Genomic DNA, 23,363 nt, shown 5'->3' with positions numbered 1-23,363 from the left:
ACAGGCCTGACTCTCTGCTGCCCCCTGCTGGCCACACGGCCCAGAGCCCCACCCCAGGGCTTGGAGGGGGTGTGGCCTCATCTCAGAAAGGATGGGGCAGGCACTCCTGGGACGTGGGGAGCCCTGTGGCCAGCAGAAAACATTCCCCGCAAGGAAACCTGGGAATAGTTACAAATTTAATAAAATTTGCCTTATAAATTACAGTAGCAGCCCCAGGGCTCAGTTCGCTGCCCCAAGAAGCAACAGTTGGGCAAAGCTGGGCAGCTATTGCTGGAGAGAGTTGTCTCAGAGTTCAGGGCTGTAGAGGTGGCCAGGGACCAGCGTTACCTCCTCCAGGACGGCCACAGGACAGCGGCAGGGGCCAGGCAGAGGCTCATGGGCCACTAGGCACAAAAGGAACAGGAGTGGGGGCTGAGGCCAGGCCCTGAGGGCAGCCAAGCGCCCCTGCCCACTGCGTTTCTCAGTCCAGACTGGCCATGAGCAGGTGCAGCTCGCGGAAGGTACTGCCGTGGCGGCCGCTCAGGCCCGACTTGCTCTTGACCAGGCCGCTGATGCTCTTGAGCTGCTTGTAGCAGAGCCGGCACTTGTGCAGCCTGTAGAGAGGGCAGTGCCTGAGGGGCCAGCTGGCACCATCACCACCCCAACCCCAGGGCCTTTGCTGTCCTAACTGCTCCAGCCCCTCCTCCCAAGGGAAGGTGGAGGCCCAGAGGGGAACTACCCAGGCCCTGCCAGGGATTGTGGGCACAGCCAGGCCATGGAGGAACCCAGCTCTGGCTAAGCCCACCCACGCCCTGAGCCATGGCCCCAGACCAACACACCCTCTGTACTCTGTCCCAACAGGACTGTCAGTAAGAGGGGCCAGGGCCTCCAGGCCTTTGTCCCCTCACCTGTTGTGGCACCCCTGCCCCCAACACACGTGCCGCCTGGCCCTCACCTCTCCTCCCTACTGATATCCACACCCACGGAGGGCGGGGCTGCCAGCATGTCCGTGATGAGGGGCAGAAACCGCTGCAGGATCAGCTTCAGGGAGGTGCAGCCCGTCTGGACGTAGCTTCAGGGGGAGATGGATGAAGTCACAGATGGACTCAGGGCCACAGACAGAAAGAGAAACAGCGAGGAACAGAGGAGGAGGGGCAGACACAGACACACACACACACACACACACACACACACACACACACACGCCTGTTTCCACTCCCACCTCTGGACCGTTGAGGGGCAGCAATGCTTCACAGCCAGCTCACAGGAACACCCAGGCTCTTGGGGGGCTTCCCATGGTCCAGGAGGAGGCTTCCTACCTCTCCCCTCCCCCTGCCTGAGGCAGGCATGGCTTCCCCACACGCACCTCTCATACTTGCTCTGCAGAAGCTTCTCGATCTGTGGCAGGACCGTGGTGCACAGGTCCAGCTTCCACAGGGAGCTAGGAGAGGCCAGGACATGCTGCCGTCAGCCCAGCCCTGCCCCTCCACCCACTCCCCCTCGGCAGCCACTTACGCTTTCTGGTTGACGATGTTCAGGAGGTCCACCACCACCGACAGGTCGTTGATGGCCACAGCGGAGTCCACCGACGTCTGTGCAAACAGAGCACCGTCAGGGGAGGGGCAGTGGGGGACAGTGTGGCCCTGTGAGGGTGAGGGTGGGGGCACGAACGTGAATGTGGGTGTGCTGGAGGGGCTGTGGGTGTTTACAGCACTGCACCTAACGCAGTGAGTGTAAGGCCAGGCATTAAACAGGTGCTTACTAAACAGCAGCCATGATAATGACGACAGGACGGCCTATCCCACATGGGTGGCCTCTTCTTGTTCTGCCCCACGCCTGGGCAGGCAGGTGGCAGGGGCAGGGGGCGAGATGAGGCCCTGGGCGAGGGTGGGCGCTTGCCTTGATGTCGCCCGTGGTCCACACAGCCCGCACGGTGTCCAGGTTCTTGTGGCGGCTGGTGAGCACCACACACATGGTGTCGTGGCCTTTGCGGATCTGTGACATGGCATCCTCGTCCACCAGCTCAGCCTGCTGGGGGATCTTCACGGCCTGTGTGGGATGCGCACCCAGATGCTGGCACGGGAAGAGCCGGCAGCAAAGCTCTGCTCTCCACCCACAGACTTCCACCCATGCCTCACACTGGGCTCCCACTCACGGGCAGGAAGTCGGAGGCCTTCAGCCCGATGGGCTCATTCCGGGTGGCAGGGATGATGGCAGGCTCAGCCTTGGGTGCAGGTGTGGAAGCAACCACCGGGGGCCGGGGCAGGACCTCCAGCTGAAACGGGTGTGAAGCTCAGTGGGTGCCAGCCTGGGGCCTCCCTCTCTGCCTCCCAACACGAGGGACCCCCAACCCTGGCTCAGGACCCTCTCTAGGCCCCACACCATGCTCCCTCCATGGACGTACGTTTGGCACTGGGAACTGCACATCCATGGCAGAGCTGGGCTTTGCTGCCTCCTTTGCTGTGGCTGCATCTGGAGGCAAAAGGAAAAGATAACTGGGTTCGGCCAGAAGGGCCTCAGGGCGGAGCTCTGGGCAGCATTGCAATGGGGACAGAGCGGGAGCGTGGGGAGGCAGCAGGCCAGTAGCATGGGGGCTCCAGAGGACCTGGGGGCAGGCCTGGACCTGCCTCCTCCCTCTCCCCGAACTCAATCTTAAGTCTGCCTGTGGGTGGGACCCAGGGGGCTCTAGGATGTGGCTGTCCTGTCCCTTCACTGGCATGTGTGTGGAGGGGGCTGGGATAAGTGACTGGCAAGATGGAAGTGGAGCCTCCTAGGAAACCCAGCCTTCAGAAGACAGCAAGGACGGTCCCTGAGGGAAGGCCAGGTGGAGGGCAGGGGTACTCTGTAGGACAGGGGGCCCCACACCTGCCCCTTCTCCAACCACAACGCAGATCATGTTTTCTCCCTTCTTAATCCAAACCCCCAGGTGAGGCCTTGTGGGCCTGACCTCTTGCTGGGACTCACCCCAGCTCCCCGCCTCTCAGCTCCCTTCCTGCCGGAAGCGCTCCCCTCTCCCTCTTCTTGCCAGCCCCCAGGCCTCAGCAGTTGTTGGGCCTCCTGAGAGCCTCCCAATCATCCCATCTACAGCAGACCCCATCTAAGCTGGGCCCCCAGTGACTCCTCTCCATCCTCCACAGCCCAAGTGCCCCTGGCAGGCCCGCCCGTGTGGTGGTGTCTATGTCTGTCCCCCACACACCAGGGCACAGGCTCCTTGGGAGGCACTGTCAGTCTTGCAGGGACCCGGCACATAACGGGTGGAGGGCAGAGACCCAGCGGGAGAGGCTGTGGGTCGTGTCCTGAGAGGGGAGGTTCCAGGGAAGGGGCTTGTCAGGAGGACTCACAGGGAGAGAAGATGAGGGACGGGGGGCATCAGAGACCTTAGGAAACCAGGCTCACCCAACTCACCGTCCTCTGGGGGTGCAGGGAAGGGCTCACTTCTCCGGGGTGGTGTCCGACCTGCAGCGGAAAGAGGCCCCTGGCTGTGAGCGCTCCTGGCCAGGCCACCTGGGACCCCGGGCCCTGTCAGAGTGTGGGGGACAGAGGGTAGCTCCCAGGCATGCGGCTGCAGACTGTGGACCCTGCTCTTGGTCCCAGGAACCCTCAGTCCTTCCCCTCCCAGCCCACTTGTCCCTGGCAGGGCAGGGACTGAGACCCTGAGTAGCTGCTGGGCTGCTGCTGAGGAGTGCCCAGGGCCCCCTCTCAGTTCCATCAGAGCACAGCCTGGCAAGGTCCAGGGAACGTGAGGACAGGGTGTGGAACCCAGGATGGGTTAAGAAGAAGCTAAAGGGACGTAGAGCCACAGCAGGCCATCCTGGAAGGACCCTCAGCCTCCCTTTCACCGACGGGGACGCTGGGCTGGGGGCGGGAGCCCGGCCTCACTGATGCTGTTCTTGGGCTGAAAGATCTCGTTGTAGTCCTCGGCGTTCTGGATCTCCGCGCGGGACTCGCGCTCGTCCCGGTCATCCTCGCTGCTGGGGCTGCGGCGCTCGCTCTCTGAGTTCTGCTTCACCCTGGGGGTATGAGGCCAAGCCCAAAGGAAGCAGGTGCCCTGTAAGGCCCAGGGCTGGAACTCCGAGGCTTCCCCTATGACAGGCCCTCTCCTGTGCCCCCTAAGGCCCCCCACGCCCCCACCTCTGAGGCTTGCTGCAGGTTGTGCTGGGCCGCTCGTAGATGCGCCGGAGCGGGGCACTGGGGTTGGGTGGTGGCTGTGCCAGGGGCCGGTGGTCCTGCACAGGGTCCCGGGCCACCGTGCCAGTCCTGGTGACACGTGTCAGATCCACCACATAAGAGGAGACGTTGCTCTGGGAGAAGGCCACACCTATCTGCAGGAAGCAGAGAGGTGGGGCTGGGCCTGTGAGCTGAGAGGGCAAAATCTCAGCCCCAGTGTGGGGGTAGGAGGAAGGGCCTGGGCTGGAGGGAGGCAGGTGGCCCCGTGGGAGTGGGGGGCGGTGGGTCCCATAGCTGTCTCACCAACTGGTCATTGCAGATGGCCAGGTCGGCCACCTTGCCCCAGTTGACGAGGACCACATCAAAGCACCGCTCAGGTTCCCAGCCGTAGACACGCAGCGAGTCCTGGCAGCCGCTATACAGGCAGCAGCCGTCGGGGTTGAACAGGACGCTCCTGGGCCAGGCGAGAGATGGCTGTGGGTCCTGTGGCACCCAGCCTGGTCCCCACCCCGAGGAACCCAGAGAGCCCAGGGCAAGGAGGGCACAGCAGTGGAAATGGGAAAGGCCCACCCACAGCCACGCCCCGCTGCCCGGGAGAAGCGCTGGGCCGCCCACCCCACAGCCTGCATACCTGACAGGCCCAGGCTCCCCTTCGATGCAGCTCACCACCTGGAACTTCTCCAGGTCCCAGAAACGGATTGTCCTGCAAAGGTAGCCAGGCTGTGCTGCCAAGCCTCTCTCTCATCCTGGCCTCCAAATGCCCCTGGGAAGCCAGCTTCTCTCCAGAAACCTCTCCCCCAGGGCAGGGCCACCAGGAGCAACGTCTGGGGCAGAGCTGGCCCTGACTTTGCAAGGGGGAGGCTGGGCCCGATGGCCCTGGCCCCGGGGTTGGCCCCAACAGCCATGAGCCTCCCTGCCCTACGGGGTCCCGCTAGGTGCCTTGGGTCCCAACCTGCCCATGAAGCCATAGACCTGGGACACTGAGGCCAGGGAACCAGAGCAAGGGGAGATGGACCAGGGTCCAGTCCTGGCTGGGCTGAAATCCAATTCAGTCCACACAGGATCGTCAGGCATATAACACCCCAGATAGTGACAGACCGAGAGCAGAGACGCGCAGAGGACAAGGTAGTGAAGGACGGCAGTCACGAGCAACTCGCCCGCTCCTCCTCACCTGTCAGAGCTGCCGGAGGCCAGGAGGTACTCGTTGGGGTGAAACTCGACCACGTTGACAGGCCCCGTGTGACCAGGGAACTCAGACATCATCTTGCCAGCAGTGAGATCCCAGAGCTGGAGGCAGGGCAGGGAGGAGGTCAGGGCGACCAGGCATCTTGGCTACCCACCCTTTCTAATCCAGGCCAAGCTTTTTATCTACAAGCTACCTTCCACTCGGGATGGGCTTGGGACATGCCCGATCAGGAGGGAGGTGAGGACTCAGCCTGGTGTGATCAGCAGCCCCCAGCCCCCAGCCCCAGGGCCCAGGTCAGGCTGGGAGCTACCTTCACGGTATGGTCATCTGCGGCCGACGCCAACCACTTCCCATCGGGGCTGAACCGGAGACACCGCACAGCCTGGCTGTGCCCCTGAGGGAGGACACAGCATGAGCTCACCCTGGGATCCTGGGCCCAACAGACCTCTCCCTGCCTCCTCACTCCTATGGGACCCCTTCTATGTAACGACACCGGTTATCCACCTGGTTCTGTAAGGAGCAGTTTGATGAACGTGGCTCTAGGGGATTCATGAAGAGCCAGGGGATCCAGGTGGGCCACCCATGGCACTCCTGCTCGGCTCCAGATCCATGTTTTATGTTCTCACCCATGTGGGACAGCTGTCCCCTCCATCCCCTGCCGGGGTCTGGGCACCACGCCACACTCAATGCCTGCAAGGTGCTCACGGAGTCACTGACAGAGCGCATCCTTACCCTGTATCGGAAGACACAGCCTTTCCTCCTGATGTCCCAGAGCTGTGGGGGTGAGAGAAGCAAAGGGGCAGAGTCAGGGGAGGTCATGACTGAGGCCCAGAGCCACGACTGGAGGAAGGTGTGTGGCTGTGAGCAGAGGGCGGGACGCAGGCTTCTCTAGGTTGTTACTCCCCACAGTAACAAGGACAGAAACTGCTCACTAAGCTGGCATTCTGAGCAGAAACGTCTGGCAGATGCCTGCCACCCACTTTCCCTAGGATGGTGCGGATGTGGCTGCAGAAAGGGGAAGAGGTCCCCTCAGCGGGCATCCAGCACTGAGGGCCGGGCCGGTCCTGCCGCAGGCCCAGCGGGAGACAACGGGGCATGGACCGGCCTCTCACCTTGATGTTCGTGTCCTGGGAACCGGAGGCTACGAACTCGCCGTACGGGTGGAAATCCAGGCTGCAGATGTTGGCTTTGTGTCCCATGAGTGTGCGAAGAACTAACGAGAAGGAAAGCAGAGACAGTGGCTAAGAGCAAATGAGAAGGCTGGCAGAGGAAGGGCTGCTGTGGGGATGTGTGTGCGCTTTTGGATTAACCGCACAGAAAACAGAACAGAAAAATAGAACAATGACTCGTATTTTTAAAACAGGAGGAAAAATCAAGGGTCCCACCACCCTAACAATGAATTTTCTTTTCCTTTCTTTTTTTTATTTTTTATTTTATTTTATTTTATTTTTTGAGGAGTCTTGCTTTGTCACCCAGGCTGGAGTGCAATGGTGCAATCTCGGCTCACTGCAACCTCCGCCTCCTGGGTTCAAGCAGTTCTCCTGCCTCAGCCTCCCAAGTAGCTGGGATTACAAGCATGTGCCACCACACCCAGCTAATTTTTTTATATTTTTGGTAGAGATGGGTTTCACCATGTTGGCTGGGCTGGTCTCCTGACCTCAAGTGATCCACCTGCCTTGGCCTCCCAAAGTGCTGGTATTACAGGCGTGAGCCACTGCGTCCAGTCAATAATTAATTTTCCTATATTTCTCTTGAGAGATGACAGCCCTGTGTTACCTCAAGTCTGCAGAAATTGTACCACACTCTCCCCCAGACTGTGCCCCAGCGGCAGCAGAGCCAGGGAACCACCACACTCAGTTCAGGCCCTATGGGCATGCAGCTCATGGTTTGCAGAGGGCTGAACTCCACCCAAGACAGCACGAGGAGAGAGAGAGACCAGGAGAGGTTCAAGCTGGGAGAGAAACAGCTCGGTCGGAAAGAGAAATCCAGGAAGGCTTTATGGAGGAGGTCGTATTTGAGTAGATGTCAGTGGGTGGAGGATGAGGGATGCACTGTTAGGTAGATGGAGGTGATGGGCAAAGTCCCTAAGGAAGGCAAGGGGAGGGCATGGCTGGGGTGGCCCTGATGCACACACCAGTCTTCTTGGGTAACCCCTGTCCATGGGATCTTGAGGATGGTTGTGAGGACACACTGAGGAGCAGTGAGAACTGAGAGGATACAGGGAGGACACGCGAGGACCAAAGAACTCCCGGGGTGGGGCCTGATCGCCTCCCGCTGCCTAGGAACCACATCTCCCATCCTTTCCTGGAAGGTTTTGCAGGCATCTCCATGGCCAGGAGCGGCCCAGCCTGGAGGCAAACCTTGTGTGTTTCAGGGTGTCTTCCAGCACCACTCAAATTTGTCTCATGTTTCCTGCTTTTGAAAAGATTTATAATTCACTATCTGAACAAAACTGACCGTCCTGAGTGGCGGAGCCAGGAAATGTGGGAGTCCAGCCATTCTTAGTTTTGAACCAAGGTGCAATAGGGTGCCTTGTGAGGTAATGAGCTCTCGGTCAGAGGAGGTATTCAAGATTCCATATATAACACTTTACTGCAGAGTCAAGATCCAAGCACTGGGTGAATTAAATGAACTCTACTGTATGATCTTCTCTACCCCCAAAGTCAGGATGTGGGCTGTGGCGTCAGACAGTACTGGGATCAGCCTTGGCTCCAATCCTCACTGGTGGTGTGACCCTGGCCAATCACATACTGTGTCTGGGCCTCACGTTGGGTCACAGAATGGAGTAAACAAACAGACATAAAGTGCTTAGCACGGGCTCTGCACATGGTAAGTGCTCAATAAATGCCAGTCGTAATTAGTCCCATTCACATGTCTTCCTGCACAAGGCCTGCCATCTGCTCTTGGCTGTCCTGCAAGCTGGGCCTTCTCTCCTCCTCCCCAGGCCTCAGTGCCCCTCTGCAGTTGGCCCTGTCTGGCGCTGGAGCTGGGTCTGGACACTTTCACATCCCTCTGGAGTCTGTCGAATGCATATCCAATTCACCTGCACCAGAATCTCTGCGGCTGTCCCTCCTTGCTCCGTGTAGCTATCAGCTGCTGCTGGGGGCTGGGCATTGCCTCCTGGCCAAGGAGGCCACGCTAGCTCCTGCTCCAGTCCACACCCGCTCCCAGCCCACTCAGCTTGGATCCCACAGCAAGGCTTCCAAAATCCTGCCCTGCCCGGAGAGGATGTGGAGGAGTCCCACCCTGTGTGGGCTGGCTGCATGAAGTGCCGGCCGCCCTCCTGTGGGATCCCGTGGGATCCCCTGTGCTGAGCCATCCTCGCCCTCTGGCTGCGCTGTGGAAAGCAGGCAGGACCACATTCTTCTGGCCTGACTCCTGTCCTTGCTTTTCTATCCCACGAAGGCCTCTGATGCCCACATTCAATCACGGGATCTAGGAACTGCAGAGTGGAGGGGCCTCCGGGGTCTGTCTGCCCCACACAGGAACCCCCAAGGCCTCCCAGCTGAGCACATCCTCAGCCTACATCTGAGCCCTCCGGTGATGGGTGGCCTTCCAAGGCAACCGATATGAGAGGCAGCTCGCGCTCTTTCTCTTTTTTAAATAGAGACAGAGGTCTCCTTTTGTTGCCCAGGTTAGTCTTAAACTCGTGGCCTCAAGTGATCCTCCTGCCTCGGCCTCCCAAAGTGCTGAGATTACAGGTATGAGCCACCATGCCAGTGGAGCAGCTCTCTTTGGAACCTTTCTACACCTGGGGCCTCAATTTGCCTGTCTGTCACTGTCACCCGAGCTCTTGCAAGTGGGGGTGGAGGAGGCCGGAGGTCTTAGCTCTACCTGCTGTGCTGAAGGCAAGTTTCTCTTCCGTTCAATGGCACAACAGAGAGCACTGGGATGGGATTCCTGACGCCAGGATTCAAGTCCCAGGCTCTGCTGCCTGCAGCTACCAGGGCTTTCCTAAGCTCGGTGCCCTCCCTGGGCCTCCATTTGCCCATCTGTCAACTTGGCTGTCCATCAGAATCACCTGGAAGCTTATTAAAATCCAGATCCTGGGCCCACCCCAGTACTGAGTCGGGTTCTCCGAGGGTGGAGTCTGCGCCGTGAGTTTGTAATAAGCTCCTTGTGGAGGAGCCAGCCCTGGCTGTCCAGGGCCCAGGAATCCAGCAGTCTTCATTTTTCATTTCTCAGCCACTTCAAGGAATTCCTCACATTTCCCTTATAAGCAAAACAATTGTGGCTGAGAAAGCCTGGACAGGGGGCACGGCGCCCTCGGTTTCTCCCTTCTGTCTCTTGTTCTTCAGTGAATACTGAATGGCTGGTGCCCACACGCTGGGATTCAGGTCCGGGGAGCTGCCAGCCTTCTGCCTGAGCCTTCCCACCTTCTCCATTAGAGCCCAGCCATCCTGGACTCGCTCTTCCCTGGCCCGCTTGAGTTCAGTGACACCCAAGCACAGCATGCCCTGGTGTGACCAGGCAGTGTGATCACGTGCCAAGACGCAAAGCCTGCAGTCCTGTTTGTTATCAAAGAGGTCCTGGGGCTCTTTTGTTCTTAAACTGACCATCACTGAGTAGGCAAGCATCACTGAAGCGACCTGGGTGCATCTTTATTGAGTACCACCTACACAGAAAGCCCGCTGTTCCTGAGCAAAGGGAGCCTTGCCACTGTGTATGCGCGGCTCATGGCTGCGGCCCTGCTGCCAACATAGAGCACAAACCAAGGAGAGGCCCAGAAGAATCTTGAAGTCTCAGCCGGGCCAGAGGGGCTCTCTTCTGGAAAAAGCAGCCTCGGCAACATCCACATTGCCACTTCCTCTCCAGGGCTTCAGGTAGGTGGCCTCCTGCCTGGCACGTGGGGTGATCCAACCAAGGCTGTCAAAAAGCATCAGGCAGTCCAGGCACCGTGGCTTATGCCAGTAATCCCAGCACTTTGGGAGGTTGAAGAGGGCACATCACCTAAGGTCAGGAGTTCAAGACCAGCCTGGCCAACATGGAGAAACCCCATCTCTACTAAAAATACAAAAATTAGCGGGGCATGGTGGTCCATGCCTGTAGTCCCAGCTCCTCAGGAGGCTGAGGCAGGAGAATCATTTGAACCTGGGAGACAGAGGTTGCAGTGAGCTGAGACTGCACCACTGCACTCCAGCTTGGGTGACAGAGCGAGACTCTGTCTCAAAAAAAAAAAAAGAAAAGAAAAGAAAAGAAAAGCATCAGGCAAACAGGTCTCATTTGGACCTCACAGTGCTGGCCTGCATAGTGTTCTGAAACAAATGTTGAGTGAGCTGTCAACATTTTTAAATGGGTGGATTCCACATGAATTTCCAGATTTCCAGCCTCTCTTGAAAAATCCGTAGAGCTGGCACCACCTGCCAAGGCACCGAGGCACAGCACAGGAGCAGTGGGCGAGACTCTCCACTCAGCCCAGAACTGAGGGCATGAGTTTCCAGACCACAACCGCAAGAAACCAGCGATGACCTAGCACAGGGTGGAAACAGACCCGCCCCTAGGCTCATCACACCACAACACTGGGACAAAGACCCTAAAAGCCTGCGGAGACAGAGAGAGAGGAAAGAAAAGACAGAGAGAGAGAGGAAAGAAAAGACAGAGAGAGAGAGGAAAGAAAAGACAGAGAGAGAGAGAGGAAAGAAGAGCGAGAACGTGGAATGAAGCCAGTCCCCTGTGAAGGATCTGGGATTAGAACAGCACCAGCCCCTCCCAATAGCAACCCTAGAACCTAAAAGGCAGAAGAGCTGCACCTTCCAAATTCTGAGGGTGATATTTTATTGCCAACATAGAACTCTATACTCAAACTCATAAAACAAACACAAAAGCAAATGATGGGGGTAGCATAAAGTCATTTTTAGCCATGGAAGGTCTCCAAAACTATGCCTTCCCAGCACCCTTTCTCAGTAAGCTACAAAAGAATGTGCTCCATCAAAAAGAGGGAGAAAACCAAGAAAGGTGGCGGGGTGGGACCAGGAACAGCAGACGGAGAGAATTCCCCGGAGAAAAGACACGGAGGCCCAGGATGACAGCCGGGCTGCAGGCCACTAGGACCAGAGGAGAGGCTCTGAGAAAAGGCGCCTGCATTATGGGATGGGTTTCAAAGAAATAGGAGGAGCTTTACTCTTCTGGCAGAGAATCTGGGGATAAATGAGTAATACAGACATAGAAAACACACAGATTAAAAAAGAAAAAAGAACAACTATTAACTCCAGGGAAACCAAGTTATTAAAAAGAAACAGTCAGTGGTAAATGACACTTACGCATCCTTACGTTATAAACACTGCCTATTGAAATGGTGCTACTGGGAGGGTGGGAGGAGAAACACGAGCGATAGGGCTGGGGGTGGTGCCACGAGAGAGCTAAATTTTCATCCTCTACAGTAGGAAGAGAATAATGTGCTAACTTTTTTTTTTTTTTTTTTGAGATGGGGTTTTGCTCTTGTTGCCCAGGCTACAATGCAATGGTGCGATCTCAGCTCACCACAACTCCCACCTCCTGCCACCTCCTGGGTTCAGGTGATTCTCCTGCCTCAGCCTCCCAAGTAGCTGGGATTACAGGCATGGGCCACCACACCCAGCTAATTCTGTATTTTTAGTAGAGACGGGGTTTCTCCATGTTGGTCAGGTTGGTCTTGAACTCCCAACCTCAGGTGATCTGCCTGCCTCAGCTTCCCAAAGTGCTGGGATTACAGGCGTGAGCCACTGCGCCTGGCCACGATGTTTTTTAAATAAGAAAAGAAAGAAACTGTGGTATAACCATGTGGTCTAGAAAGGTGGAGGCGATCAGCAAAGCACAGATGAAAGCACAGAAAGTTTCGGCTCTTGGAGAATGGGAAGGAGTGAGGCAGAAGTTTCCTCTCTCCATTGGAATTAATTGCAGAACTACTGGTATTTGAGGTTTTAAATTTTAGGCTATGTACAGCTTCCATACAGATGAAAACTAAATTAAAACAGAGCACAAGCAAACAGATCTGGCCATTCCAGGCTGCCTGATGGCACCAGGGAGCCAAGACAGAGTGGGAACCACCTGGAGTCGGGGTACAAGCTCCCCGGTTCTTCACGGCTGTCCCACACAGCCACCTCACTCATTCACGTGACCTGCAGGGCCCCTGGCCACATGTGACGTCCCTTTAGGTTCTAAATACACACACACACACACAGATGCAGACACACACATCCAAACACACACACATCCAAACACACACACACCTGCGCATCCCCCAACCCACACGATGGGTCATGCAGACATTTTCCAGCAGGCCCTCAGTGCCAGCTGCTAGAGGCAGCAGTGCATGTCAATGCCAGGCTAATGGGGGTGGAGTGGGTGCCACACTGCCCAGTTAGTGCTCCAGGAGCAAAGCAGCCAACCTAGTCCAGGCAGGCTTCCTGGAGGAAGTGGCACAACTGCAGAGCCTGAAGACTAAGGCAGGTGCGCGTGCACAGAAGGCAAGCTCAGAGGCCTACTTTTGGCAGCTTCCAGGTCCCAGACACGGATGGAGCCCGACTGGGAGCCAGCCACGATGAGCTCCTCAGGGGTGTTGAGGCGGACGCTCTCCACTGGGGACGTGTGGCCCGTCAGGCTCTGTGGAGAGAGGGCAGCAGCTGCAGTGCACTGCTGAACAGACCCCCGCAGTTGCCGCCCTGAATTCCAGGTCCCCCGGAAACGCTTCAGCGAGAAGTGGCTAAGGCAGGAGAGGGCACCCCATGGGGCCACAGCAGAGCCCTCCTGCAGGCCCTTTCTGAGCAGCTACTCCTCTCGGCCTCAGCTCTCAGGGCTGAAAGTGGACAAACCCCACTCATTCCCCCACCACCTCCCTCTTCCTCGCTGTGCTTCTGACATGGGCGTCACCTGCAGAAATGGCCCTGGGCCTCTCGGAGGGGAGTGACTGGCCAAGATAAAGGGATGCTGTCCCTTTGGCCCTAAGTCAAGCAACCCGCCCCTGCTCTATTCCCCTCTTCACTCTGCCCCACACAAGCCACTCAGTGAGGAAAGCCACAGCTGAACCAAGGCCTGCCTGGTCCCGGGCACAAATCTTGCCCCTCTGGAACCCCCGGCTCTCCCCGACTGCCCATCCCCACGGAAAGGAGAGGGCTGTGGGGGTTGGAGGAGGGCGGAAGACTTTTCACTGTGGACCCTCTATCTTTTGGATGTTGAGAGGAATAAGTGTATCCCATACTCAAAAATAAACAAAAATAAATCCAAGTGGACGGCCTGCAGGGGGAGAGTGTGCACAGAAACCCCAAGGAGAGAACGACCCCGGCAGCCTGGAGACACTGTAAGGCCTGGGAGGCTGGTGTGTGTGAGCCAGGGCAGCAGCCGGGGGCGAGACCGGCTGGGGCCTGACAGCTGTACCTGGCATTCAAAGACAAGCCTGCAAGCCAGGCCCCAGACGGTTGGCCCCGTTTCTCTGGGGGTCGTGGCATGTCCTATTTTTGGTCAGTCATTGGTGTTGCTTTTTCAGCTTGTGTATGCTACTACTTTGGCATTTCAGGGGGGGTAGAAAACACATTTGAACCCTAAAAACAAAGTAAAACAAAACATTTCAATTCATCTTTACTGACCCCTGGCACCCTTGCTGAGGCTGGGGTGGATCTCAGTTCTACCCCTGGATCTCAGAAAAACAGAGGTGATTAAGTTTCTACTAAGAAATTCATCCTTTGCCATATTCTCTTTTTTTTTTTTTTTTTTTTGAGATGAAATCTCGCTCTGTCACCCAGGCTGAAGTGCGGTGGCACAATCTCGGCTCACTGCAACCTCCGTCTCCCGGGTTCAAGCAATTCTCCTGTCTCAGCCTCCTGAGTAGCTGGGACTACAGGTGCCCGCCACCACGCCCGGCTAATTTTTGTGTTTTTAGTAGAGACAGGATTTCACCATGTTGGCCAGACTGGTCTCAAACTCTTGACCTCAGTTGATCCACCCGCCTCGGCCTCCCAAAATGCTGGGATTACAGGTGTGAGCCGCTGTGCCTGTCCTAATTTTCTTTATCTATTTCACCAGGAGTCAAAACAATGATACTTCCCTGGTTGGCAAGGGATGCGGGGTGGGGCATGGAGGAAAGGGCAGGTTCCGATGCTGCTGGTGAGAATGTAAAATGATTTCTGGAGGGCAGTTTGGCAATCTGTTTTGAAAGCTTTAACAAAAGCACACACCCCTGGATTGAATGCAACGATCACGGATCTGCTCAAGGATCTAGGTGGCTGAGGATGTTCACCACAGGGTGGTTCAGCGGAGCTGGAAAAAAGCCGGAAACAACCTCCATGCTGATAACAGGGTGTGGCTAAGATAATTACAGCTCATCCCTACAATGGAACACCATTAAGCCATTCAAAATCATGTTGTAAAAGAATACTTGTTGACACAGGCAAATCCTTACAACATTGTTAGTTTTAAAAATCAGGCTGCACAAGAGTGGCAGTGTTTTTTGATTTGTGTGTGTGTGCTTGTATGAGTATTTGCATGTATACATGTGTACATGCATGTACAAGTATGCACACATGTGCATGTACACGTATACGTATCTGTCTCAGCATCTAGAAGGACTCAGACCAAAACACCAACTGTGGTGGCCTTTGGATAAAAGAACTATATGTAATTCATTTTGTGTTTTCTCCTTTATGTGCTCCTAGTTAGAAAACAGTTTCTAGCATTGAACATAGCTGCATAAATAGTGGGGAGATGCTATTTAAGAACTAGCTCCCTAACCAGCTCCAGCCAGGTCCCCTCAAATCCTTGTTGGGGAATGAAGGCTGGGAATGAATTAAAATAAACGCCCACATGTTGCTGCCAGGCAGGCAGATGGGCAGGTGGGAGGGGAGGGGTATAAGTCTTTTGGCTCAACCACAGGCCCGGGGCTTATTTTAACCTTCTCACGAAGCCTGCCTGGAGTTCTTAATAGTACCACAGGCAGGTGACTCCCTCGCTCCTGAGGGCTGGCCACTGTCCCAACCATGCTGGGCTGTCCTGGGCCTCACTGAGCAGACAGCTGGGGGAAGCACCATGCCCCCTCCACCCCTGGACTGGGCCCCAGCGGATAGGGGGCCCTGGGCTCAAGAGAGCCTGAGAAGCTGCTCACTCTTCAGCCTCCAACCCCTGTCCCTGTCCCCTCCCCAGGTCCTTGTCCTGACCCCCTGCTGGCTGTCGGGGCTCACCATGATGCAGTTGGGCTTGTTGATGGACCACAGGTTGACGCGGCAGTCATCCCCGCCTGTAGCCAGCAGCCGCCCGGAGGCTTTGCCCAGCACCAGTGAGGACACATTGCTGGCATGTGCGACGATCTCTTCTACACAGGGAAGGAGAGGGAGAGGCCATCAGGGGGGCCCGATGTGGTCTTGTGAAGGAGGGTGACCCTGCTCGGCTACCCGCTCCAGAACCTGAAACCCAGTGGAAGGCTCTGCCTCCTTCAGCTCCCGCTTTGGTGCCCACCATGAGCTGTAGGACCAGCAGACGGGGCAGGGCATGGGCCTGAGACGGAAATCACTGTTTCTCAACTTTCATCATACCTGTCCTTCCTACCTTTAGACTTCACGATTTTCTTCCTGTTTCTGCACATCACTTGGTAATATTGACTAGTTATACTCAATTTTTAAAATTGACTTGCTATTTTTTATTAGCTTGGTCTTAGGCCATATCCATGAAATTACAAGTTTGATATACTCATGATACTCTTTCTATGATACAAAAAGAAAAAGAGTTACTAAAATTTAAAAAACATTGACCCATGCACTGCCTATGCACCTCTCAGCTGCTGCTTATGTGGACACGCAAACCCCGCTCTGGAGAACACACTCTAAGAACAACCAAAGTCACCTGTAGACAAGCTGCCCCCAGGTGAGCCTGCACGGGGCTGTGGCTCAGATTCAGAATCATGGATCAGGTTCTGGTCTGAGGTCTGCGATCTGCTATTGTGTGGCCTTGGCTACTAGGTCACCTGTCCTCTGAGGGTCTGGCTCCTCGTCTGGAAAGTGGGGATACCCATGGTGCCTGCTCACACCTGATGCTGAGGACTCCCCGAGAGCGTGTCTGCGTGCTGCTTAGTAGCAGGTGAGGGCTCCGTGACGCTGGGCAGGCTCGGGGCTAGTCACCATGAGAGAGTGGGCATGGGGGCCCCGGCGGGCACCAGAGGGTGAGCTTCATGAGGAGGGGGCAGGAGGCAACAGACTGAGCAGCCGGGGTGGGGGTGAGGGCTGACCACACAGAGGAGGAAGCCATGAAGGCAGCCCAAGGCCCCTGGCCTGGTCAGTGGAGATGGCAGGTATGAGCCTCGGAGGGCTCCACAGGGAGCAAAGCACAGGCAGGGAACCAAGAGGCAGCCAGGGCCTCGGAGCCCATCCCTGCGCAAGCTCCTTCTGGAAAGAAAGCAGAAAAAAGACAGTTCTCCCTACACAGGCCAGGGGAAAACCCCAAGGTGCTGACGCCCCGAGGCACCTGGGAGGCCAGCGTGGGTGACGCCAAGGAAAAGGGTGTTGCAGCCACGGTGCTCCACAGAGGCCCCTCCTGCACCCCAGCTCCAACTCCACTCTGCTTGGGTGTCTCTGCTGCGGACTTCAGACCACAAGGAGGTTGGGAAACTGGGTCCACAGAAGCTGCTTGCCGGAAAGCCGGGCTCCAAGGGGCCACCAGGAATGCCCAGGGGACAAGTCGCAGGCTCAATCTCACTGATGACACCCTGCCTCCTGGCCCGGCCATGGCAGAGCCGGCACAGGCAGCAGCACCAGCAAGGGCGAGGGTTCCCTGTGGGCCCAAACCTGGGCCAGGGCACCGGGGAGCTTGCCATGGGGAATCCCAGGGAGCTGGGCCCCACTTTAGTCCCATCTCAACGAGAGCCTTCTGTCCTCTGGACACTGTGGGGACAGAAACCTGGGGAATCCAGCCACAGACATGTGTCTGTTCAAGAGTTTCCGCCCAACCCGGAAAGAGGGCAAAGCACCTTCTCCCTGGCATTCTGTGCCCAAGCCTGGCATTCTCTCCGTGGAGGCACTGCCCACTCCCCCTGGCCTACCTGGAGGGCTCTGTCTATCCCCTGGCCCTCACTCCTCCCAGGGAAAGTGTCTGGCTGGGCCCTACCTCACTGGGCCTCAGGACTGCTGCCCCTGGAGACAGTCATTCATTCATAATATCAGTATTGCCTGGGTGCCCACTCTAGGCCTTGCACAAAATTTGCCCCAGTGTGATCAGACGGTGGTGGGGGCAAGAGACTGAGCTGGCAAAACCACCGACTTTGGGGTGAGAATTTAGAAGTTGGGCCCTTCTTGAGAAGCCCACATCACTCCCCTCTAAGCAGCCTGACCAGGGACTGACTGGAGCCCAAGGAGGGAGGGCAGAAGGGCAGGGACACAGCACAGGCACCTGCAAAGGAGGCACGGGGCACTACCCCAAGAGCTCCTCCTTCACCTGGCTTGAAGGACAGCGACCAACAGCCCAGGCCGAATACTTGATTTTCATACAAAAAATGAAAAATAAAAATCCTCAGTGTCTACTGGCAGGCCAAGCTCTGGGAGCACATACAACCTGGGCCCCACATCCAGCCAAAGCTGGGGAACACGGTGCGGCATGGCAAGAAGGGCTGAGGATCCACGTCCCAGATGCAAGATACAAAGTACTAGGTTTCAACGACCTCATGTGGGCCACGCACCTCTGATCCTCACCAGACCCTGGAGCCACAAGGAGCCAGAGGTCATGTGGCCCTGGGCTCTTCAGAGTTGATTCCCATGGACACCACCATGCACATGAAATCAGCAGCAGCAGCAGATGCCCAACACGCCTGATCTCATTACCTCCTGCTCGCACACTCTGATGGCTTGGCCTTGCCTTTAAGATAAAGCCATGGCAGCCTCAGTAGGGCTGGGGTCCTGTGGACACATGCTCCTGTGAACTCACTAGGTCTGTGCGGCCCCACGTTCCTCCTGCTGCTGTGCCACTGCCCATGGCCTCCCTTGAGTCCTTCCAATACGCCGAGCCTCCTGCCTCAGGGCCTTTGCGCTTGCTGTTCATGCAACCTGCAGTATTCCCACCCCACCCCCTACCCCACCCCCGAGTTAACTAATTCAGCTTGCAACTAGAGGAGACACAGAGGGATACGGTTATCCAGTTCCTGCCTGTTGCTCTCCCCAGGCTCTGCGCTCCCACCGTACAGAGACCTTGACTACTTTGTCGCCCATTGGCTCCCCAGTGCCTAGCTCTGGGGAAAAGCCAGCTGTTGAAGGGATGAATATGTAATCCCAATAATGACAAAGTCACTCTGACCAAAGTGTGCCCTCCTTGGGGAACCATAACTGGGTTCTCCCAGAGCCCTAGAGCTTTGGGGAACAACATGGAAATGGCCCAAACCTCTCACTTTACAAACAAGGAAACAGAGGCCCTGCAAAGAACTTTGCCCGAGTCTTATGGTTAAATTCATGGTTAAAAAGTGCGTAGTCTTGGCCAGGCATGGTGGCTCATGCCTGTCATCCCAGCACTTTGGGAGGCCGAGGCAGGTGGATCACCTGAGGTCAGGAGTTTGAAACCAGCCTGGCCAACATGGTGAAACCCCGTTTCTACTAAAAATACAAAAATTAGCCAGGCATGGTGGCAGGTGCCTGTGATCCCAGCTACTCGGGAGGCTGAGGCACGAGAATCGCACGAACCCGGGAGGCAGAGGTTGCAGTGAGCTGAGATTGCACCACTGTACTCCAGCCTGGGCGAAAGTGAGAGTCTGTCTCAACCCAGCTCCTGAAAACCAGCCCAGGGACAGCTGGCAGCAGACAGTGACCAGGTGGAGCACACAAAAGCTATGCCAACCAGTTACGATAGAGGTGCCAATGTGTACAGGAATTCTCAAACTCTGATCTGGGCATGCTTGGGATCCTCGAGATCCTTTCGGGGGGTCTGAGAAGACAAAAGGATTTTCACAATAACACTAAGATGGCATCTGCCTTTTGCACTCTCATTTGCTCACAAGCATATGGTGGAGTTTCCCAGAACATCACTAGAGGCCTATTTGATTATATACTCTTGTTTGAAAATGTCTCAGTATTAACTTCTAACATGGTAAATATTGACAGATACATAAATCCAACAAACAAAAGCACTCTGGGGTCCTCAATAATTGTTAAGAGTATGAAGTCTTTAGATGAAAGAGTCTAGAACCGCTTGTTCAGGGCAGTGTCCATCAGTTACAGTCCGAGCCCTGTCTGCAACCCTCTGCCCATCCCTTCTCGCTCCCACTCCTTCCTCCATCCTGGGCCCAAGATGCTTTTATCTGACCGGGGAAGTTTGACTTGTGAGATGTCTGAGAATGCTGCGAACATCTTTCAGGATTTCTCACCCCACTGTCGGCCTAGCTGGAAATGCTATGCTAAGTGCTTTAGGATGTTCATCTTGTCACTTGAATTTCACAGCAACCGTAGAATGCAGGCGTCATCTCATTGTATAGACAAGAAAACTGAGCCTCAGAGAGGTTAAGTCACCTGCCCAGTGTCACCCAGCTAAGAAGTGCCACAGTCATGATTTACATCGTGGTCTATCTTACTCCAAAGTCTAGGAGTCTCCTCCTGTGCCAAGAACAGGAAACAAAGCTGTGGGTTCAGGCCTCCCAGCAACAAGCAGCTAACAGAATAAATGGGGTGATAAAGAAAAATGAAAACCACTCACGCAACTTCCAGGCTGTCTTGGTGACCACAGGGGTGGCCATCCTTCAGCTGGCTGGCCACCTGAAGCCCCACCCACAAAATAAACTGTGCTTTCCTCGTGGGGTGGGGGTGGATCCCCCCCAGATCCACCAATCAAGTTGGCAGAGAGTTCCCACACATCCAGGCAGGGAGAATGCCTCGTCTTCTGGCTGTGGGCTGCCTCGTGGTTCCAAATCACCCACAGCAGCAAGAACAGCAGCCTGTGCACATCTGTCACGATCCTGGATCATGGGATGTTAGGCTTGAGCCATCTCAGCTCAGTACCGGGCTGCAATACAAACAGAGGTGATGTCATGTTAGAAAATGCTTGGTAAGAGCTATCGCTACCTGGATCACCAAGGCCACTTGATAAAGACTGGCACCCACCAAAGCCCCAAGGGCCAGAAGCAAATTGGGTTTGGGGATCTGCAGAGGGGGCACCTCAGGTAGGGTGATTTGGAACACAAGGAAAAAGAAACTCCTCCCAGAGGCCAGGATAATGAGATGCAGCTCTGTTCCAGGATGCTGGCTGCCTAAAGTGCAGCAGCTGCAGTGGGGCGGAGAAGACCACGTGTCTGCAATTCACATAGATTTCTCGGGAGTGGTTGTTTTTGTCTGACGTGTGGGGTGTGGGGGAGTGGAGTCAGAAGCTAAGCTTATGGGCCTAGGAAAGGCATCCCAGAGACGGCCACTTTAGTCCTCCCTGGAAAGAATCTCGAAGATGACCCTGATGGCCCAACTCCCCAGCTCCTGGCAAGGGAACCGCTCCTGCTCCCTGAGATTCCCAAGGACAGAGCTAGGAACTAGGCCTCTGGTCTGGGCGTGAGTGGCTATGACTTCTCAACTCTGAAAGGCCACCTCATGGAGCCTCCCACCTCCTTCCCACAGCCACTTCACCTCTTTCCCATGAGCCCGCTCCCCTCCGTCACCTTTCTCCTGGGTCCCCGGGTCTGCCTCTCTAGTCCTCCGTTCACACCCCCTTTTCTCCCTGCCCCCTGAGTCTCCCACTCATGCACATCCTGCCTCCTGAGCTCCCTCACGTGGCCCCTGCCTCGCCAGACTCCCGTTACTGCCCTTTCCCGTATGTTCCCGGGGTCTCCCATTCATTCATTCTCCTGCTTCTCTTCTCCCTATTCATTACCCGTCCTTCTGCAGACCCCCAGCTCTGCTTCCGGCCTCCCTGGTTTTGCCCCCTCCGGCCTCCACCCCGACCCCTCTGGTCCGGGGGCGGGGGCAGGTACCTCGGCCTCAGCTGATCCTCTCAACCCTCTGCTTGCGGAGTATGGGCTCTAGCCTCCCCACGCCCAGAGCTCTCTGCCCGCAAGCCCGGCCAGCCCCGCCTGGCTCGGCCCAGCCCAGGGCCCACCGTCCCCTCGCCACCTCGTCCCCTTGCCCACTCCACCTGCAGCTGCGGCTCCGGAGGCCGAGGCTCTGCTCCAGGCGCGACCCCCACTTGCCTCCATCCCCTGCCCTGATTGGCCGCTGCTTGACAACCGACCCTCACAACAAAACCTCCGGCTCAGAGCCCCGCCCACCTCGCCTCCCGCACCAATCAGCTGCCGCAGGCGCTCCGCCTCCTGCCAGGACTGACCAATGGAAGCAGGCGCTTCTGCCGCTTTTCCTAAGTACCCGCCCTCTTTTCCTAAATCAGGCTAATCAAGAGGAAGGAGCGTTCAAGAGCCGCCCCTTGGCCTCTGATAAACCAATGCAAGCTGCCTTTTCCTTAGTCCCGCCTCCGTCTCAAGTTTCCCTTTCCTCTCCGTTTCCTTCCTCGAACCTAATTTGTGTCTGAAAACTTTTGAGAGCCGCCCTCCAATGGCGGCTGCGCCAATGGCTTGAGCAACCGTCCTGGATTGACCAATCAGAGCCCGCATTATTGGAAAACCAATTACAAGATAGCCAATGGGAAGGAGACTTCTGGGGCGGTCTGAAGCCGCAGGCCTTCCATCTTGGAGTGGGGAAAAACCTAGGGAGTCCTTAGTCGGCATTTTGCCGAAGCTCCTCATTCTTCCCTTTGCCTGCAGATAGTACCCCGTGGCAGGAGGACTTTGTCCCTGTTCTTTGACCCGGACGCCGGCATGAATCCCCCACGGAAGGTCTAGAAGGAAACAGCCTGATTCCGGAGCCGAGGCAGGCGCTGAGTCCTGGAGCATTGACCACGCAGCCACCACCTCGGCTAATGGATGCGTGGGCAAGGGGCTGCTCCCTGAGGGGCCGCAATCAGGGAATAGGAGAAAGGCCGGCTTTATTTGTGACACGTTGGGCGGGGTGGGCTCAGGGAAGCGCCGTAACCCTTCTCGACTCAGGGCCTCTCGCGTGGCCGCTTAGGAGGGACTCGGCCCCGCAGCCGCCTCTTCCTGTTGCCCAGAGGTTGTCCCGGGCACCCAGAGCTCCTCGAACCTCGCCATTCGGCCTCCAGCCTCTCACCTCAGATCAGGGCTCCTTGGGTTCACATAACGCTCACTACAACCCTACGGGGTAGGAATTCCTGTTCCCATTTACAGATGAGGAAACTGAGTTCCGGGTTAAGATGCTTGCAAAAAACCACACGGTCAGAAAGTAATAGCCCCAGAATTCGAACCCTTGTTCTGAAAGCCGAAGCGTGGGGGAGTCCCCACTCTGCCTTCTGGGTTCAAACGATTCTCCTGGTTCAGCCTCCCGAGTAAGTGGAACCACAGGCACCCGCCACCATGCCTGGCTAAGGCTAGTTTTTGTATTTTTAGTAGAGACGGGGTTTCTCCATGTTGGCCAGGCTGGTCTTGAACTCCTGACCTTAGGTGATACACCCGCCTCAGCCTCCCAAAGTGCTGGGATTACAGGCGTGAGTCACCACAAGGCACCTTTAAACGATTGGAATAACATCGGATCAAAACTGTCTAGTCTGTAGTTCCTCTTAACTTTTGTATTATTAAAAAAACTAAATAGAGAAAACTTGAAAACACAGTATCATGATACCACGTAGATTCCAGCACTTGTTAACAGTTTGCCATATTTGCTTCGTCTGTGTGTCTTTTTCTGAACCATTTGAAAATTGTAGATACGACATTTCACCCCAACACCAAATACTGAGCATGTAGCTCTTAAAAATAAGGCTCTTGGCCAGGCGCGGTTGCTTGAACCTGGAAATCACTTGAACCTGGGAAGCAGAGGTTGCAGTGAGCCGAGATGGGGCCACTGTACTCCAGCCTGGGCAACAGACTGAGATCCATTTCAAAAAATAAAAATAAAGGCCGGGCGCGGTAGCTCACGCCTGTAATCCCAGCACTTTGGGAGCCCGAGGTGGGCAAATCACGAGGTCAAGAGATCGAGACCATCTGGCTAACACTGTGAAACCCTGTCTCTACTAAAAATACAAAAAATTAGCCGGGCGTGGTGGCGGGCGCCTG

At 56.2% G+C, this 23,363-nt stretch overlaps 1 protein-coding gene across 3 annotated transcripts; it reads right to left on the bottom strand.

The window, feature by feature from the left end:
• Positions 1 to 163: 163 nt before the first annotated feature.
• LOC105491528 (katanin regulatory subunit B1) lies at positions 164 to 21,528 on the bottom strand. 3 transcript variants are annotated; one of them, XM_011758045.3, is made up of 20 exons: positions 21,380 to 21,528; positions 19,961 to 20,266; positions 15,481 to 15,611; positions 12,796 to 12,913; positions 6,445 to 6,545; positions 6,065 to 6,106; positions 5,643 to 5,726; positions 5,318 to 5,433; positions 4,778 to 4,849; positions 4,450 to 4,600; positions 4,111 to 4,301; positions 3,859 to 3,989; positions 3,376 to 3,435; positions 2,384 to 2,451; positions 2,135 to 2,254; positions 1,879 to 2,028; positions 1,495 to 1,571; positions 1,346 to 1,420; positions 935 to 1,051; positions 164 to 593 (listed from the first exon to the last, which is right to left on the bottom strand). In XM_011758045.3, the coding sequence occupies exons 2-20, from the start codon at positions 19,998 to 20,000 to the stop codon at positions 461 to 463; spliced, it is 1,977 nt and encodes a 658-aa protein (XP_011756347.1). In that variant the 5' UTR covers positions 20,001 to 20,266; positions 21,380 to 21,528; the 3' UTR covers positions 164 to 460. The 3 variants fall into 3 exon arrangements, with proteins under 3 accessions (XP_011756347.1, XP_011756349.1, XP_011756348.1); XM_011758047.3 differs by having other exon boundaries at positions 3,385 to 3,435; XM_011758046.3 differs by lacking the exon at positions 21,380 to 21,528 and adding an exon at positions 21,219 to 21,363.
• Positions 21,529 to 23,363: the final 1,835 nt, after the last annotated feature.

The sequence above is a fragment of the Macaca nemestrina genome, chromosome 18 (genome assembly GCF_043159975.1).
Source record: "Macaca nemestrina isolate mMacNem1 chromosome 18, mMacNem.hap1, whole genome shotgun sequence".
NCBI lineage: Eukaryota > Metazoa > Chordata > Mammalia > Primates > Cercopithecidae > Macaca > Macaca nemestrina.
This window is presented reverse-complemented; position numbering and strand designations above follow the sequence as displayed.

What these genes read in the sequence shown, in the direction of transcription:
- LOC105491528 (XM_011758045.3), bottom strand. Translation starts at nt 20,000, where the DNA reads ATGGCCACCCCTGTGGTCACCAAGACAGCCTGGAAGTTGC. An exon ending in GCCTCCGGCAGCTCTGACAG is followed by an intron (nt 4,850 to 5,317) that starts GTGAGGAGGAGC and finishes CTACCTTTGCAG; the next exon opens with GACAATCCGTTTCTGGGACC. An exon ending in TGCAGTTCCCAGTGCCAAAC is followed by an intron (nt 2,255 to 2,383) that starts GTACGTCCATGG and finishes CACCCGTTTCAG; the next exon opens with CTGGAGGTCCTGCCCCGGCC.